Source organism: Pecten maximus, chromosome 9 (genome assembly GCF_902652985.1).
Source record: "Pecten maximus chromosome 9, xPecMax1.1, whole genome shotgun sequence".
Classification (NCBI taxonomy): domain Eukaryota; kingdom Metazoa; phylum Mollusca; class Bivalvia; order Pectinida; family Pectinidae; genus Pecten; species Pecten maximus.
The window spans coordinates 22,391,226-22,411,507 of record NC_047023.1 but is presented as its reverse complement, the minus strand read 5'-3'; the positions used below and the strand labels follow the sequence as shown (position 1 = coordinate 22,411,507).

Below are 20,282 nucleotides of genomic sequence, written 5' to 3'. Positions count from 1 at the left end.
TGACTCCACATAAATATCGTTGTGCTCACGAGTACACAATGGACTTTTGCGATTACGTCACAATTAATATAATCGTGACGTCAAAATAATCACACAAAGTTTCTCATGCTAGGTTGATACTAATAGAATTGTTTCATCCTCTTGGGGCTGAGACAAGGGAATCTTAACCTGAGAGGGAAGATACTTAAGTTGACAAACACGAGGCCACCCTGCCACCTCGGTGCCGACTCCCCCATATCCCACATGCACACGGTGAAAATGGCATTCAATAAAACACGACTAACCTGCCAAGTTTTAAAGGAATTGGTTAAGTAGATCTTCGAACAAGAATTAATTTGAGTTCTAGAAATAAACAAAGGGCTATAACTTTTGCAAACATTCAATGCCAACACACATTTTGTATTTCAAGGAAACTTAAATATATATCATGATTATAAAGTCTATCTGATTTCATTCAAAGTGACCACTCAAAAATGGTCTCCGGACCTGACAGTTTGTTTATAACATAGAATTACTCTTGTTAAACGGCACATGCTTTTTAAGAACTAAGAGAAATTATTTTATAACATTTAGATGCTAAACAGTCCTGAATTACAAACTGCATGATAGTTGATATTTTGTTTTGTTATTAATAATTTAACACATTTGACCAGTGTGACTTTGTACAGATATAGGGGATCATTCATAAGAATAACTAGTCATTTCATCATCCCAGCATGTAACTGGTACAATAAAGAAGAAGTTGTTTAAAGGTTTTGACAAATTTGACACCTACGGCCTTAGAAGTAGGTCAAGGTAATTCATTTGATTAATTTAGTTATCCCTTCATCCTAGCATGCAACTCGTCCTCGAATGCCGCTTACATTTACTGAGAAAAGTCGAAAATGGTAATTGACTAAAAGGCTATCCTAGTGCACCTTTTGCCTTAGAAGCATGGGGTGCCGTTTTTATATTTATCTACAAAATATAAAATCACCAGATCCGTCTTTATTTCATAAACGAACAACACCGGTCCAACTGGTCTAACCGTTAACACATGAAACATCCGAATCGAATGCGCCCAGTTATGATGAAGCGTCTTTCTGATCGCGATTGATGTAAACAAACAAACAACAGCCGACAGCCGACAGTGGTAGTTATCCGTAGGTATCTTTGATTGGTAAAAAAATGAAAAAGATCAACTCCCACTCGCTCTTGGTAATATGTGGATAAATAAAAAAAACGTTTTAAATATTTCTTTAGACTTCCCATTTATTTAGTAAAGATTGTTTGACAATGCACGCCAAGATATTTTTCAGCTGTTATTTAGTAAAAATTAGAATTTAGTAGATGATATATCACCTTTATTTATGTAAATTTATATATACCGAAACATAATATAATTGCTTTAAATAGAAAACGTCTATCAGCAAAGACTCTGCAAGAAATAAACGCATGTGCAGTGTATGCAACTCTGGTGACATATTAAGAAATAGAGCAAATATTTATACCCTGCTCCCTAGCAGGAGAGCTGACACGTCTATCACAGCTAATTAGGAAACTAATATTTCGATTAAAAAGTTGTTGTTTCATTTCAATATTTGTATTTATTCTGATACAATGATGTACATAATGTATTTCTCTTTTGGGTAGGTGTATGTTGACCTGGCCTACGATACTCTTGTTATATTATAATTATGCAGCAGGCAAAGACTTCACAGTTCCCAAAGAAGAATTAATTACAAATTATTCAAAAGACTTGAGAAATAAGTTAAAGTAATTTAACTATTTTATCATAAGTATATGGTATTTATTTAGTTTCCCCAGATCTGCATAGAAAGTATTACACCATGGCTGAGGACATGAAAGGGAAGATTCAAGTGTACTGCAGGGCCAGACCACTGAGTAGGTCTGAGAAGGAGAGGGTAAGTTGTCAGGACCAGACCTATGAGGTCTGAGAAGGGGAGGTAAGTAGTCAGGGCCAGACCTCTGAATAGATCTGATGAGGGGAGGTAAGTTGTCAGGGCCAGACCTCTGAATAGGTCTGAGAAGGGGAGGTAAGTTGTCAGGGCCAGACCACTGAGAAGGGGAGGTAATTAAAGTTGTCAGGGCCAGACCACTGAATAGGTCTGATGAGGGGAGGTAAGTTGTCAGGGCCAGACCTCTGAATAGGTCTGAGAAGGGGAGGTAAGTAGTCAGGGCCAGACCACTGAGTAGGTCTGAGAAGGGGAGGTAAGTTGTCAGGGCCAGACCTCTGAATAGGTCTGAGGAGGGGAGGTAAGTTGTCAAGGCCAGACATCTGAACATATCTGAGGAGGGGAGGTAAGTTGTCAGGGCCAGACCACTGAGTAGGTCTGAGAAGGAGAGATAAGTTGTCAGGGCTAGACCACTGAGCAGGTCTGAGAAGGGGAGGTAAGTTGTCAGGGCCAGACCACTGAGCAGGTCTGAGAAGGGGAGGTAATTTGTCAGGGCCAGACCTCTGAGTAGGTCTGAGAAGGGGAGGTAAGTTGTCAGGGCCAGACCTATGAGTCTGAGAAGGAAATGGTAAGTAGTCAGAGCCAGCTGAATTTCTAAGTTAGTACACACTTTTGGTTGTAGTTTTCTATTGCTTTCATTAAATTTGGTAATATCCACTGCAAAAGGTTTGGTATGAAGCCATTTTGGAAGTAAATCAATTATGTTTGCTTATCAAATGTATTTTATCATTAAAAATTGAATACAGGAGGTTGTTATGAAATTTTCACCAAAATGATTGATTCAGTTTATAGAAATATTCTCCAGTTTTTAGCTCATCTGCCCAAAGGGCAAGTGAGCTAGCTTATGCCGTGGTGCGTCGTCTGGCCGTCTGGCATCAACTTTTTTGTTTAAACAACTTCTTCTCAATAACCAAGAGGCCCAGGGACTTGATAGTAGGCTTGTAGCAAGCTGGGTGAAGGGCTACCAAGTTTGTTCAAATAAATGACCTTGACCTTCATTCAAGGTCACATGGGTCAAATAGGCTATAATCTTCAAACAACTTCTTCTCAATAACCAAGAGGCCCATGGACTTGATATTGGGCCTGTAGCATGCTGGGGTGAAGGGCTACAAAGTTTGTTCAAATAAATGACCTTGACCTTCATTCAATGTCACATGGGTCAAATAGGCTATAATCTTCAAACAACTTCTTCTCAATAACCAAGAGGCCCAGGGACTTGATATTGGGTCTGTAGCATGTTGGGGTGAAGGGCTACAAAGTTTGTTCAAATAAATGACCTTGACCTTCATTCAAGGTCACATGGGTCAAATAGGCTATAATCTTCAAACAACTTCTTCTCAATAACCAAGAGGCCCAGGGACTTGATATTGGGTCTGTAGCATGCTGGGGTGAAGGGCTACAAAGTTTGTTCAAATAAATGACCTTGACCTTTACTTAAGGTCACGTGGGTCAAATAGGCTATAATCTTCAAACAACTTCTTCTCAATAACTAAGTGGCCCAGGGACTTGATATTAGGCTTTTACATGCTGGGGTGAAGGTCTACCAAGTTTGTTCAAATGAATGACCTTGACCTACATTCAAGGTCACAGGGTTGAAATCGGCTTAAATCTGTAAACAATAATTTTGCGATAGCCAAGAGCCTCCGAGACCTGATATAAGGCCAATAGAATGCTGGAATGAAGGACTAGAAAATCTATTAATTTGAATAAACCTAGCTTACTATGATATTTGAATAAAGAAGTAATCAGCATAGTATCTGTAGAAATGACCTCAATCAACTTCAAAGTTGCTGTAGAGCCAGGTGAGCGATACAGGCCCAATGGACCTCTTGTTATGATTCTCTGACAGACATATATCACTAAGTCTTGTGAATATCCATGCTGCTTAAACATTATGGTAATCAAACTTTGGTCTGTTTTGGCTATACACAGTAGAATTTGCTTCTAAATGGTTATTTTTCTATCCATACAGGGTAATGTGTCGGTTCTGAAGTCTCCTGATGACAAATCCATCACTGTTGACTCATCCAGTGGCCCAAAACCATTCACATTTGACAAAGTCTTTATGGAGAACTCCACACAGGAGCAGATTTTCAAAGACACAGAGGTATGTCAAAGATAACATTTGTAAATAAACTAAAGGTCTTGATGACTGAGTCTCCTATGGTTTTTCCTATTTTTTTGTCAAGGTCAGTGTAACCTATAAGTTGCCCTTTGCCCTTCATAGAGTATATCTGATGTCCTTTATCATGTAGAATCTTTCACGATTTTTGTGTTGATATACCTTAGTCAGACTGGTTTCCATACCAAATGTAGTCAGTGCATCCTCTTTTTCATCTTTGACCTTCATGAGCTTGAAAAACTGTATGCAATTTGTTAGCTCACAGGTTATGAGTAACCGTGAGCTAATGCCGTACCCTCGGCATCAGAGTCCCACCCCGCTTTAAATTGTTTGGGGTAAGTTTTTGGAAAGCTTGTAAGTCCAAAAGTATACACCTCACACCATTGTGATTTGGTTCATACATTCATTAGAGGTTTAGGAGTTATGCGATGTATAATTTCAAAGTGACATGATTATATATATATATAAAATACATAGTCTGATTGCTGCAGCCAGTGAGGTTCGCAATCATTGATTGTACTTGTTTTTCTTGAGTATATCTGATTCTTCTGGACCACTTAATGTAGGATCTTTACAATTTCTGTATATCATATATAGACAATGTTCATGTTCTAAAAGTAGGCCACTGCGACCTATGTTTAGACTTCAGGCCTAATTAAGGCAAAACTTTCCTCTGAATCATATCAGCTTGATTAGTTTTATTGAATCATGACTGTTGAAGGTTGTTATCACTATTTCTCAGAAAGCACAGAATTGATCTTTTGCAAATTTCATATACATGTATAGGATTCACTTTTCACTGTAATTGTGCATGTCAAATTTTGAGACCGATCAGGGGAAAAAAATGGCTGACCCAAGGCCATTTTGATCACTATTTCTTAGAAAGTACTAAATTGATCTCAGCCCCTTGCAGTGTCCATTTATTTAATACAGGTCAGAGAAATCAAATGGTTGACAGGTGGCCATGTTAAATTCTTACATTTGAAGTTTGTTGTTGCTAGTTTTGCAGAAGTACCAGAAACTTTTTCTCAATCTTAATACAAATATGTATGTAGTTTCCCTTTAGTCCCTTGTTATGTCCATTTGATTTTCAGACTGATTAGAGTAACAAAATGTCGGAAAGGATGCCCAAAGTTCGAGGGACCTTATGCTGTGGCACAGCTTCAGGCATCCTTCTGTGGTTAATCTTTCTCTTTAAACAACTTCTTCTCAATAACCAAGAGACCCTATATTGGACCTGTAGCATGCTTGGGTAAAGGGCTACCAAGTTTGTTTAATTGAATTACTTGGACATATATTCAAGGTCACAAAGGTCAAATGTGCTAAAATCTTTTAAGAACTTCTCAATAACTAAGACGACAAGATGCCTGATAATGGACCTGTAGAAAAAGAAGAAAAGATATGGTTTACCGGTATATTGTATTTGCTTTAACTGTGGTATTGATTTGACATACCTTTTTTTATAATTGAATGATTTATATCACAGAATCTGATCAAATCTGCAGTGGATGGATCAAATGTGTGTATCTTCGCCTTTGGAGGTTCAGGCTCTGGTAAAACATTCACCATGATTGGTGACGGAGCATTGGAGTTCCCTGGAATCGCACCAAGAGCGTTTAAAAGAATTTTTGAATTGGCAGAAGATCTCAGGTGATGTTTTAATTTTATATACAGTGACTTATTGGGTTCAACAGTTGTCCATCGCCGCACATCGTCCATTGTGTGTTCATAAATGATTTCCATTTTTTACTTCTAACCATGATACAAAGCAAGTTGCATGCTGGGATGAAGGGCTACCAAATTTGTTCAAATGAATGACATTGTCTTGTTTTCAAGGTCACAAGTTGCTATTTCTATCTTGAACAAGTACAGGGGGGGGGGGGGGGGGGGGATGTATTCCTCAAACTATATGTGTAGGTTCCTTTTTAGTTGCGCCAAATTAATTTATATTTTTTATCTCGAAAAACAAAATGGCCTACAGATAGCCATCTTGGATTTTGAGCATTGAAATTTGTTACTGCTCTTCTTTGAAAAGTATCAGAGGAATATTCCTCAAACTTCGTGTGTAGGTTCCCATTGGTCTCTAGTTGTGCAAATTAAATTTTTAATCAGATAAGCAAAATGGCCAACAGGCAGCCATCTTTGATTTTGAGTATTGAAATTTGTTACCACTATTTCTTGAAAAGAACAAGAGGGATGTTTCTCAAACTTCGCATGTAGGTTCCACTTGTTCTTGTTATCAAATTATTAAGTAAGATGAAAGAAGAGAAAAATAGAGAGAAGATCAGTCTGACATAAAGCTAATTCATTTGGGCGCCAAGATCCCTTTTTTGTTTTACATTTTCCTTAGATGCATGGTCTTTATATAATCAATTAAAAGTAATAATGAACAGTTTCAAAATGATTCATCACAATGCAATAACAATTATGATATAGCACGTTTCAAAATGATTCCTCACAATGCAATAACAATTATGATATAGCGCGAGAAAGTCTGAAAAGTTGTAAACATAGCACAAAAAGGTAACAATAGTAGGTCATTCTTATTGAAATGTTATAAGTTATATAGATATAACTTTGAAAAAATCAATATCTAAGTAAATATTTAAGTGATACTTCTTCAACAGTAGCTCTTTATAAATTAATTCAAAGTGCATTTTCCTCTATAAATCATTATATCAAAGTTTTTGAAATATAAGATATATTTTCTGAAACTCATATGTTATAATTCTTAATTTGTGTTTCATTGAAAAAGATAGTGAATAATGTCTGGATCTACTGTTTTCTGGTGGTGGACATTTAGCAGGCCCATCTGCTAAAATCGGGCTCTGGAACACCCATGGATTCAATAATATAACTGTTTAACAACAAGCAAGTCCTGTTTACCTGAGCCTTCAGTACTTTCAGTACTTTGATGATTTACTTAATTTTCTGATATTTATTGTTGTAATACTGTTGATACAGATCCAAGTTCACCATCACTGTGACTGCCTATATGATGGAGCTGTACTATGATACATTCATTGACTTGTTTGCTGAGCGAAAGTCATCCGGTGATGTAAGTCATGAAATATGCTGGTATTAGTTTAATTATAGGGTGCTATACTTATGTGATCAAATCAAAAGGTCAGGGGCCAAAATAACTTTACAGAAATTATAATCATTTTCATCAATAGAGAGTAAAATGGCACATATCTCAACTTTAAATTATCCAAATTTCTACCATGTCTCTCATAAATCTCAATTTTCAATTATCGAAAACTTCTACTCTGTCTGCCGTATATCTCAACTTTAAATTATCTAAATATCCACCATGTCTGCCACATACTGTAAAAATAGAAATGTCAGTGGCGTGGACATTTTTGCATGTTTTACGATCATTAAATTTCTGTGAAAATGTCCAAATGCAATCATATTAGTATGTGAAAATATTTAACTGACAAATATTTCCACCAAATAAACTGAATACAACCAAGTCTAAGACACAATATTCTGGTGGTAAACCATGCCAGCATTCAAACATCATGTTGTCTGTATCCTGTAATGTTGTCATGGTCCGACAAGTGTTTGAGATTTCAACCAGTGCTGTACCTTCCTTTAGTAGAACTTTTTATCACATTGAAATTCAAATTCAAACCTGAACATTATTTACGACAGAATAGTACACTTGACAGTGATGTTTGTGAATGACCTAAAATCTTCACTGAGTTGTTTGAGTATGACCTTGACTGAGTTTTTGTGAATGACCTTGACTGAGTTGTTTGTGTATGACCTTGACTGAGTTGTTTGTGTATGACCTTGACTGAGTTTTTGTGAATGACCTTGACTGAGTTGTGTGTGAATGGTCATAACTGAGTGGTCTGTAAATGACATTGACTGTTTTATTATACCCCCGCAACGAAGTTAGGGGGGTATTCTGGAATCAGGTTGTCTGTCCGTCCGTCCGTCGACGCATATTGTCTGGACAACTCCTCCTAAACCGATGGGCCAATTCAGATGAAACTCAACACAAATATTAATGATCATGTGTAGATGTGCATGCCACTTTCTTTTCTTTCAAAATTATGGTTGCTATGGCAACTGGTTGCTATAAACAGGTTTTCTGATAAGAACCATAACTTTAAGTTTGTCCGGACAACTCCTCCTAAACTGATGGGCCGATTTCAATGAAACTTCACACAAATATAGAGAACCATGTGTAGATGTTCATGCCACTTTCTTTTCTTTCAAAATTATGGTTGTTATGGCAACTGGTCACTATAAACAGGTTTTCCGATAAGAACCATAACTTTAAGTTTGTCCGGACACCTCCTCCTAAACTAAATGGCCAATTTCAATGAAACTTGTCCGGACAACTCCTCCTAAACTAAATGGCCAATTTCAATGAAACTTCACACAAATATAGAGGAGCATGTGTAGATGTGCATGCCACTTTATTTTTCTGAAAATTATGGTTGCTACGGCAACTGGTCACTATAAACAAGTTTTCTGATAAGAACCATAACTTTAAGTTTGTCCGGACAACTCCTCCTAAACCGATGCGCCGATTTCAATGAAACTTCACAAAAATATGGAGGACCATGTGTAGATGTACATGCCACTTTCTTTTTTTTTTTTTTTAATTATGGTTGCTATGGCAACTGGTCACTATATTACTGGGTTATCTTAGTAGCCTCTAATTAACAGTTCCAATTCACCATTGACTTGTGCAGATTGCGGGGGTATTAGTCAGCCATCCTGGCGACAGTTCTAGTTTGTGAATGAGGTGAGGAGGCCAATAGGGCAAATTTTTCAAATTATCTTAATTTCTTCTATGAAAGGATTTGATCTATATTTGATCTGAAGCATCCTTGGGTGAAGGGGAACCAATTTTGTATGAATGGTCAATCTGGCTCCCATGGGCTTAAGGAATGGCATCCCAATAGGGTAAATATAGTGAATTCTTTGAAATCCTCCTTTTCTGAAGAAATGTTGAGTGTTTCGTCATAATGCACTGCATTATCTAGGTAAGAGATACATGGGCCTCTTGCCTGTGAGTGACTAACATTTTAACATTTGTTTCAAATCGCTACTAGTCAAAACGTCCAGAATGGATTTGAACTTCCACTGGGGCAAGAGGAGCGGGGCCAAATAGGGGAAATAGAGGAAAGTCCTTTTAATTGTTACTAGTCATTAAGCACTGAATAGATTTTGACCAAATGTAGTCAGAAACATCTTTGAGGAAGGGGAACAGATTTTGCATGAATGGTGACTCTGACTCCCTTGGGCCCTTTGGCCAGGGCCCACTAATGTTGTAAAAACTACCCCTGAGGTCTTTTCACATCCCTAGGGAGTCTGGACATTGTTTCTGGGTTATATCTTTAAAGTAGTTGAGATCCCCATGCCATAACCATACATAGCAATGTTCGACATCAACAAATAAAGCTATATACGAATTGAACATGAACATTATTTTGAAGTTTGGTCAAATCCAACTAGTTAAGAGATAAAGGCCCTCTGGACCTCTTGTGTGAGTTACTTTGTGAATTATCTTGTTTTGTTTGTGAATGACCCTGATATTGTCGTTTTGAATGACCTTGACTATATTATCTGTGATTATTCTTACCTGATCTGTTTGTGATTTAACTTGAGTGTGTTCTCTTTAAGTAACCTTGACCTTGTCATTTCTTAACGATGTGTTAAATTTCCAGAAAAAGATGAAGATTAAGAAAGATGAGAATGGGATGGTGTTCATAGAAGGATCATGTGTGAAGGAAGCACACAGTGCTGACGAACTTAATGCCTTCTTTGAATCAGGCAGAGATAACAGATATGGTGCCACCACAAGTATGTTTGTTTATCGAAAATTATTTACATAGATAGGTTTTAATTTCTATGTTCTTCATTCACTGATAAGATAACATCAGTTCCTTAGGAAATACAAGAAGATGCAATTTATTTTTTTTTTGGGGGGGGGGGGGGGGGGGGAGGGTTTAGACTTGTATGTCAACCTAAACATTAATGGTACATAGATCCTAATCCCAGTGTCACCAGGACACCAGGAATGTCAGGTTGGTAAGAGAAATAATCCTACATGTCATTTGATCCACTCCTCGGGGTACTGGATGGATCCACTTCATTGGTATATACTGAGGGTTTATTGTCACACTGGGACTAGGGGAAGTGAATGTTATATAATTACACAGCTAGGGACAGGTACTATTGGTGATTTAGATAAAATTATAATATTAGGGCTGCGCTTATATTACACCACTTGACCTTACATTACAATGGAGTGTCAACCTCTTGAATACTGGGGTATGTACTGAATTACAGGTAGTCAGTTGTCTGAATCCCCAGGAATCCTGTTACATAGTTATTGCTGTGGAGAAATTACTCACTACATTATTTGTATTGGGGTCAGAATGACTTAAAGTCATTGTGCCTTGTCCGTTCTTATTCATTGTATGTAAATTTTTCACATTCCAAACTTCTTCTCAAATTTCATCAGATTTCTAACTTGCCTGAAATGGTAGAGATGGTCCTGACCAAGCATTCCTATTTTTTGAGTTGGTCCAAAATCCAAGACGAATGCCATCTTGAAAACACATTTTAAACTTCTTCTCCAGTTCCACTGTTGCCATCAAGCTGAACATTACTTGGGATGTTAATTAAGTAATGTTCTTTTTTGGCTTCATTAAGACTGTGACATGGCAGTCATGGTACCATCTTTAACATGATTGTCCACCAATGGGATTCGATGCAAACTCACCTGAAATGATTCTGAGATGGTCCTTAACAATTGTTGTTATTTTTGAGTAGATCAGTAATCCAAGATGCCGCCATGACCAACATATATATTTTTGCATAATTCCAGTTGTTGTCTACCTGACCACCGTACTGCTACTGAGTATACATACTAAAAAAAACTAGAGTCTGTTTAAGTCAGATGACCATTAAGGCCCATGGGGGCCGCACTGCCCGAGTGGTTAAGATGTCCTGACACTTTATCACTAGCCCTCCACCTCTGGGTTGCGAGTTCGAAACCTACGTGGGGCAGTTGACAGGTACTTGACCGTAGGCCTGTGGTTTTTCTCCGGGTACTCCGGCTTTCCTCCACCTCCAAAACCTGGCACGTCCTTAAATGACCCTGGCTATTAATAGGATGTTAAACAAAAACAAACCAAACAACCCAAAGTTATACAATAATTCCAAGAAAATTCAATACAAGTTGCCATATATCAAAGTGGACTTGTGCACTGTTTATTACCTCAGTTTATATTTAGATTTTAATGTAGAGGAAAAAGACCTGCTAATTTGAATACAATCTCGGACACGCCAGTGTATATATAGACTACACAGTCATTTACATGGCATCTGATGAAAGTGACAGTTTGTATTCACTGAATTGTCATGCTATCAACTGTTATTCCAATACTGATACCCAAGTCTTTTCAGATTTATTGATCGAAATATCATATTTTGTTATTGATGTGTCTAACTTTTTTAAATACATGACTATTTTGTATAGTGATGAATGCTGAGAGCTCCCGTTCCCATCTTATTACCGGGATCATGATTGAGAGTGTCGACAAGTCCACAGGACAAGTGATCAAAGGAAAGGTAAGGTCAGGGGTCAAGCTATGAAGTGAAACCTTTCTTAACAGACCACTTGTGGGGCATGTATGTCAGATTAGACCAAATGTCAGAATACACAGGGAATATTGCACTTAAAGAGAAATGGTATCAAGATTGATTTTTTAACCAGGAGTCAAAGTAGACAGTCTGGGCCAAACAAACAAGAGAACAGTACACCTTTGCAGCGAATGTAGGGTATTGTCGTTTGGATGTTGTCAACAATTCTGCACTCAAATATCATATGCAAGGAATCTGTGTAAAATAACTGTCTATATTTGACAAGGGGAATTGGGACACAATTTTTTTTTTTTTTTACTAAATGTGGCTTTGACCAGAAGAATTATTTCAATTTTTATATAGATTAAGGTTTTAGTGTTTGATAAGCTCAGATAGGAAAGAAATCAGTTTGGTACTAAGGAGGGATGATTTTGATATATATTTCAGTTAAAGAGTTTGATAATCTTAGGCAGGAAAGAAATTAAGTGTAGTATAATGTAGATTTGTGTTTCCTTTTCACAACATTTCTTTGCCACGCATTGTGAACAATTATACACACAGATCATTCCTTGACTTTGAAACCTACGTGGGCAGTTGCCAGGTACTGACCTGTCGGCCAGTGGTTTTTGCTCTGGGTACTCCGGCTTTCCTCCACCTCCAAAAGCTGGCATGTCCTTAAATGACCCTGGATGTTGATAGGACATTAAACAAAAACAAACCAAACCAAACTTCGACTTTAATTCAGAGGAGCATTCTACTTGTTTATATTACAGCTCAGTTTGGTGGACTTGGCAGCTAGATATGGAAGGCAGATGGCTAGGAGTGTGACTTCGGTACAGGCCAAAGTAAGTTACTTATCTTGTACACAAAAGTGCCATTGCTTAATTATTAGCTCACCTGGTCCAAAGGAATAAATATAGGAACTTCTTCCAAATCCTTTCCTCCTGTAGGAATCACAGGATTTTAATCAAATTGGTCATAATAAAGCATCCCTGAGTGGAGTAAAGTTTGTGTTAGTGTTGGAGGGCTTTTTAGCTTAATTTGCTTTTAATCATCTTTGGATCCAGAAGGCTAAACGCTCTTAATCAAAGAAAAGGGTTGACTGGAATGCATGGTACTGAGTGGTATGTTTATAACATGGAGTGGACTCTGTCTAACTGAACTCTGTTGGGACTATATAATTTGACTGGTTTGTAGAGAGTTTCGGGTACTAGAGAGTCTGTTTTTGTATCATTTAATGTACAATCTTTTTCAATTTATTTAAATGTGGTAGATACCAGTCATTTTTAGCACACCTGGCTCAAAAGGCATGTTGGTCCTTGCCTGTCTAATGTATGTCGTCTGTCAACATTTTCTTCAAATCATTACTTGTCAAATATTCAAATATTCTTTAATGGATTTGAACCAAATTTGGTCAGAAACATCCTTAGGGGAAGGGGAACAGATTTTGCATAAATGGTGACTCTGACTCCACTGGGGCCAGAGGAGGGGGGGGGGGGGGGGCTGAATATGGGAAATAGAACCAAATCCTTTAAATTGCTACTAGTCAAAAAGTAGTGAATGGAGTTGAACCAATTTTAGTCAGAAACATTCTTAAGGGAAGGGGAACAGATTTTGCAAAAAATAAAAATTAGCATAGACCAAAGGGCAAGTGAGGTTGTGCTGTGGTGTGGCATCTGTCATCCCACTGGCCGTCTGGCATCAACTTTTTCCTTTAAACAACTTCTTCTCATTAACCAAGGGGCTCAGGGAGTTGATATATCCGGTCTATAGCATGCTTGGGCGAAGGGCTACCATGTTTGTTAAAAAAATGACCTTGGCCTACATTCAAAGCCAGAGGGGTCACATAGGCTAAAATCTTTAAACATCTTCTCAATAATAAAGACACCCAGGTACTTGATATTTGGCCTGTAACATGCATGGATGAAGAGCTACCAATCAAATGAATGACCTTTACTTATAGTCAAGGTCACAGGCTCAAATAGACTAAAATCTTTTATGTATAATAATCAAGGGGACCCGAGGCTTGATATTTGGTCTGTAGTATGCTGAGGTGAAGGGCTACAAAGTTTGTACAAATGAATAACCTTGACCTACATTCAAGGTCACATAGGGCCAATAATATGCTGGATGGAAGAACTAGAAAATGTATTAACATAATAAACTAGCCTATTCTGATATATGAATAAAGTGGTAATCAGCTTAAAGTTAGTATGTGCAGAAATTGCAGAAAGTGAGCGATACAGGCCCCTTGGGCTCTTGTTTTGCAAAATTACAATAAAACAAATTATCAAGCTTATATTTCAATGCTTTTGCTGGCTAAGAACACACACAGTTACAGGTCTTATATAAATGTACTCTGAATTACAAGAAAACATTTCTTTTGTCATTTTAGGAAGCTTTGCATATCAACAAGTCCTTGTCTGCTCTCGAAGAGGTGTTTGTTGCTCTGACTAATGGCAAGTTCATCCCCTACAGAATCAACCGACTCACCTTCTTGCTCCAGGACTCCCTAGGGGGCAATGCTAAAACTCTCATGTTTGTCAACATCTCCCCAGCTGACGAAATCCAGGATGAAACCATTTGCTCTCTTATGTAAGTCCTCATCCTGTTTTTTTTTTCCATTCACCCAAGTCAACCCTCCAGGGAGATCTTTCTCTTCAGACATCTCTCCCTATCTCCTGCCTTAAACCATATCCCCATTCAGCTCTCTAACACTTTCAAACATTTTCTCATCCAGTCCTTGTAGATTGTTTATAGATTCATGTCCTTCCCTTGTTCTGCCATTTCCTCCAGCCAACCTTATCCCCCATTCAGTCCTCTCACCAATTCAACCTTTCCCTGTCACCAGTTCAGCCTTCTCTCCATTTAGTCCTCTCACCAATTCAGCCTTCTCCCCATTTAGTCCTCTCACCAATTCAGCCTTCTCCCCATTCAGTCCTCTCACCAATTCAGCCTTCTCCCCATTCAGTCCTTTCGCCAATTCAACCTTCCCCTGTCACCAATTCAGCCTTCTCCCCATTCAGTCCTATCACCAGTTCAGACTTCTCCCCATTCAGTTCTGTCACCAATTCAGCCTTCTCTCCATTCAGTCCTCCCACCAATTCAGCCTTCTCTCCATTCAGTCCTCCCACCAATTCAGCCTTCTCTCTATTCAGTCCTCTCACCAATTCAGCCTTCTCCCCATTCAGTCCTATCACCAGTTCAGACTTCTCCCCATTCAGTTCTGTCACCAATTCAGCCTTCTCCCCATTCAGTCCTCTCACCAATTCAGCCTTCTCCCCATTCACTCCTCTCACCAATTCAGCCTTCTCCCCATTCAGTCCTCTCACCAATTCAGCCTTCTCCCCATTCAGTCCTCTCACCAATTCAGCCTTCTCCCCATTCAGTCCTTTCGCCAATTCAACCTTCCCCTGCCCCCAATTCAGCCTTCTCTCCATTCAGTCCTCTCACTAATCCAGCCTTCTCCCCATTCAGTCCTCTCACCAATTCAGCCTTCTCCCCATTCAGTCCTCTCACCAATTCAGCCTTCTCCCCATTCAGTCCTCTCACCAATTCAGCCTTCTCCCCAATTCAGTCCTTTCGCCAATTCAACCTTCCCCTGTCACCAATTCAGCCTTCTCCCCATTCAGTCCTATCACCAGTTCAGACTTCTCCCCATTCAGTTCTGTCACCAATTCAGCCTTCTCTCCATTCAGTCCTCCCACCAATTCAGCCTTCTCTCCATTCAGTCCTCTCACCAATTCAGCCTTCTCCCCATTCAGTCCTATCACCAGTTCAGACTTCTCCCCATTCAGTTCTGTCACCAATTCAGCCTTCTCTCCATTTAGTCCTCTCACCAATTCAGCCTTCTCCCCATTCAGTCCTATCACCAGTTCAGCCTTCTCCCAATTCAGTACTCTCACCAATTCAGCCTTCTCTCCATTCAGTCCTCTCACCAATTCAGCCTTCTCCCCATTCAGTCATCACACCAATTCAGCCTTCTCCCCATTCAGTCCTCTCACCAATTCAGCCTTCTCCCCATTCAGTCCTCTCACCAATTTAGCCTTCTCCCAGTTCAGTCCTCTCACCAATTTAACTTTCCTCTGGCCTCCATTCAGTCCTCTCACCAATTCAGCCTTCTCTCCATTCAGTCTTTTCACCAATTCCGTCTTCTTCCCATTCAGTCCTCTCACCAATTCAACCTTCCCCTGCTCCCAACTTAGTCCTCTCACCAATTCAGCCTTCTCCCCATTCAGTCCTCTTACCAATTCAACCTTCCCCTGCCTCCAATTCAGTCCTCTCACCAATTCAGCCTTCCCCTGCCCTCATTCAGTTCTCTTACCAGTTCAGCCTTCCCCATTCTGACCTCTCACCCTCCTCTTTGATATGATCAAGCACTTTATAAAAAGAATAGGTATAGGAATTGCGTCAGTTATATGTGATCAAATAATCAACATTTAAGTTACAAATAAAGTTACAAAGAGCTAAATATAGCTTATTATACATATATACAGATCCTGATTTACTTACTCTGCTATACTTGTTTTACTTTGACAGGTATGCCTCTAGAGCGAAAAAGATTCCTGACGATGCATCCAAGAATGCTGCTTAACAAGTATATTGCCAAGTTGATGAGTGTATGTATACAATCACTTTGTCCAGCTGATCACCTCAGGTGCCGCTATGTTAGAGTCTTAACCATGTTTTTTTTTCTTTGTTCGTACATTTATGCTGCTTCTGCACTAAATTAACTAGGGATTTGTAAGTGATAATGACATTTAATGAAAGGTATTTGTGAGACTTATGATCATGGTATAATTGAAACCTCTTATTTGGCAAGTTTACATCCAGGTCAATAAAAGTACACCTTACCATTAGTTTTCAGTTTAACCTTATATATGGTTATATAGTCACACCTTGCTTACCTTGATAAATCATTGTTTTAGATCATTGCAAGGATGAAGAAGGGAGAAGATGTTGAGGATGTGGAATAAACATGTTTACTCTTGCTCACAGAAGACTGTTATCAACACATAACCGGTGGACATCTCGGTATATCAACACTTGACTAGTGGACATCTTGGTATATCAACACTTGACTAGTGGACATCTTGACATATCCTTTACCTAGACTACTATTGGACATCTGGGTATATCTGTTACCTAGACTACTAGTGGACATCTCGGTATATCTGTTACCTAGACTACTAGTGGACATCTGGGTATATCCGTTACCTAGACTACTAGTGGACATCTCGGTATATTCTGTTACCTAGACTACTAGTGGACATCTGGGTATATCTGTTACCTAGACTACTAGTGGACATCTCGGTATATCCGTTACCTAGACTACTAGTGGACATCTCAGTATATCTGTTACCTAGACTATTAGTGGACATCTGGTATATCCGTTACCTAGACTACTAGTGGACATCTCAGTATATCTGTTACCTGGACTACTAGTGGACATCTGGGTATATCCGTTACCTAGACTACTAGTGGACATCTCGGTATATCTGTTACCTAGACTATTAGTGGACATCTGGGTATATCCGTTACCTAGACTACTAGTGGACATCTGGTTTATCCGTTACCTAGACTACTAGTGGACATCTTGGTTTATCCGTTACCTAGACTACTAGTGGACATCTAGGTATACCTGTTACCTAGACTAGTGGACATCTGGGTATATCCATTACCTAGACTACTAGTGGACATCTGGGTATATCTGTTACCTAGACTACTAGTGGACATCTAGGTATACCTGTTACCTAGACTAGTGGACATCTGGGTATATCCATTACCTAGACTACTAGTGGACATCTCAGTATATCCGTTACCTAGACTACTAGTGGACATCTAGGTATACCTGTTACCTAGACTACTAGTGGACATCTTGTTTTATCCGTTACCTAGACTACTAGTGGACATCTCGGTATATCCGTTACCTAGACTACTAGTGGACATCTCGGTATATCCGTTACCTAGACTACTAGTGGACATCTCGGTATATCTGTTACCTAGACTACTAGTGGACATCTTGGTATATCCGTTACCTAGACTACTTTTGGACATCTCGGTATATCTGTTTCGATGTTGACCAGGTGAAGCCCGTGGTCCCATTATAATCCAGTCACTTTCATTTTCAACTGGATTGTATTACTGCTGCTTTACAATTAAGTGTATCTGGTATTTGAGGAAACCTGTGATCCTGTTATAATCCTGTCTCCTATCTCCTATATTTTTCTTATTACCTCACAATTTGTCTTCGTGGGACAATCAAAACTTGACATTTATTGGCAGGATGTCATTCATATGGAGATTTATATATATATTTTTGTTTTTCATTGTCAGATATTAGAAAAAGTCCAATGTTATTTTTGGAACTTTGATCATATCCAATGTTATTTTTGAAACTAACACCCGAAATATTCTTTGGAAATGTTTGATATTACACTTTATTCAGATTTATAGTTTAATGTGAAAACATATTCAAGTTCTGTGATATAGCTTGTTGATATATATATTTTACTATATACATGTACTATGTTATCCAATAAGTTGTTAAACTTATGGAATAAAAGTTGAACTGTGAACTATATCATTCTGATTTTACACCTATCTTTATATATACATATATGTATGCTTTTTTTGAATAGTTTATCTTTTTTCATTCCGTCCTTTATACAGTCAATTTTTGTAAGTAAAAAATAAAGTCTACTACATGTACATATATAATTGTTTAATTACATTTAAATTTTCATTATTTAATTGTCATATTTCTATCATTTTGTCTACTCCTTTGAGTAAATGATTAACCCTATTTTTCTCTCACTTCGTAATATACCACTCACTTTGTCTGTGCATCCGTCTGTCCACGATAACCTTGTGTACACAATATCTCATGAATCCCTGAACAGATTTAGTTCAAATTCACAACATAAGTCACGTCATCAAATTCTACACCTGATTAAGTGGTCATTAGTTAAGGTTAAGGGTCAAAGTACACACTTGACCACTTATGAAATAGGAAAAAAAAAATTGTGTACAAGATAATTCTTCAGCTCAGACTTACTTTATTGTTGACGGTTGTGGTGGAGAGTGTATATCTATGTGAGCCCCACTTACTATTCTATTTGCATTATAACATTATTTAAAACATGTATACTACAAGGCTGGTCCTTATCAATGATTTGATGTTTTTATTCAAGTGTATAATTAGTATATACAAACATAACTAGTGATTGCATTGTCAACACTCCAGTTGTGATTTTTTTTGTTTTTTTTTTTTTAATAAAGACAATTATTTTTAAATCAAAACTGAAATAAGAAGAAACACATTGCTAACCAATGGACATTTTGTTTGTTTTTTATTATTCAATATTCAATTTTATTGATAATTGAACACAAGAAGAGTTGTACACTACTCTGTCCACTTAATTTGGTATCCAGTCCTCCTGCAGGACATGTCATTTGATATTACAGATTAACAGGTTTTTCTTTAATCTTTTCTAATAAAAAACAATGTAGTAAATTCTGTGTTTGTCCTGTTTTTATCTCAACAGACACAACATACAGTGTATTAGATAATTTGTGATCCTGGCCCTGATAAATAAATAAAAAAACTGAAAATGAAATCCAGTAGGATAACACAAGACAAATTATTGCTTTTATTTAAAGAAACGGTGATAGCTATAGAGCAGTTAGTCCTAATTTAGAGGGGGGTATAATAGCTAGGGCCATACACCACACTGAACTGGAGGGGAAATGTTGAGGGTGTCCAGACATTGTCCGAGATAAGGAAGTATTCATTATTGAAAAATCAGTCTATTTATATTGAAGCTTGTTATATTATACATATTAAGCAAGGTTTGCACAGTAGAGGGGGTTACCCCTGTACCAAAATGAAGTTGGGGTGGGGGGGCCTTACTGTAATCACCTTGTCTGTCTATCTCAGCCGCAAATGTTTGTGAACCGATTTCAATGAAACTTCACACAAATATAAAATATAAACTTTTTTTCTTTGAAATTATGGTTGCCAAGGTAACTGGTCACTTAAAATAGGTTTTCTAATAAAGGGCCATAACTCTTCAATCATTTTACCAATTTCATTCAACCTTGTTCAAATGGTGTAATTAAACAAACATTTGACATGTTAGGTGTTTCTGAAGTTATAACATGGCAATGGAATCCTGACTTAATTCTGACCAATCTCACCACAGGTGAATATCAGGTGACATAGCCAGCATCTGTATCAGTTTTTTTTTTAGAAAAGTCAGTTGTCTTCAGCATCCCAGAGTGTTCAGTTGTACCACCAACTCCCAATCTACCACCCTCATTATCCTCATAGATGCCACTGGTTGTTCCTCTCCAAGCACACTGCATTACACTGACACTATATAGTGCATATGGTACATTACCATCAGTGATGCTTGGCTGGAGTTCAGCCCAGAAGCTGAACTTGTGTAGCTCACTGGCTCAAAATACAATGTGGCCATACTTATTTAGTGCATCCTAGCCCATCCCAAAGCTTGTCATATACATGCAACTCCAGTTGTCCAGCATGTAGGAAATGTTTATCCTAGTTGATAATCCAGTGTGTTCCTATT

General features: G+C 38.1%; 1 protein-coding gene across 2 annotated transcripts; it reads left to right on the top strand.

Moving 5' to 3' along the window:
- The first annotated feature begins 1,027 nt into the window (after positions 1-1,027).
- On the top strand, positions 1,028-19,207 carry LOC117335047 (kinesin-like protein KIN-14E). 2 transcript variants are annotated; one of them, XM_033894962.1, is made up of 11 exons: positions 1,028-1,142; positions 1,798-1,904; positions 3,928-4,062; positions 5,564-5,727; positions 7,042-7,135; positions 9,768-9,903; positions 11,588-11,679; positions 12,465-12,536; positions 14,087-14,286; positions 16,231-16,310; positions 16,620-19,207. In XM_033894962.1, exons 2-10 carry the CDS (start codon positions 1,830-1,832, stop codon positions 16,283-16,285), a joined length of 1,023 nt encoding a protein of 340 aa, XP_033750853.1. In that variant the 5' UTR covers positions 1,028-1,142; positions 1,798-1,829; the 3' UTR covers positions 16,286-16,310; positions 16,620-19,207. The 2 variants fall into 2 exon arrangements, with proteins under 2 accessions (XP_033750853.1, XP_033750854.1); XM_033894963.1 differs by lacking the exon at positions 1,028-1,142 and having other exon boundaries at positions 1,639-1,904.
- The last annotated feature ends 1,075 nt before the right edge of the window (positions 19,208-20,282 follow it).

Bases quoted from the DNA above. Each gene is read 5' to 3' on its own strand.
- LOC117335047 (XM_033894962.1), top strand. From the start codon at position 1,830: ATGGCTGAGGACATGAAAGGGAAGATTCAAGTGTACTGCAGGGCCAGA. The intron at 9,904-11,587 runs GTATGTTTGTTT...TATTTTGTATAG, and splicing joins CAGATATGGTGCCACCACAA to TGATGAATGCTGAGAGCTCC. The intron at 14,287-16,230 runs GTAAGTCCTCAT...TTACTTTGACAG, and splicing joins GAAACCATTTGCTCTCTTAT to GTATGCCTCTAGAGCGAAAA.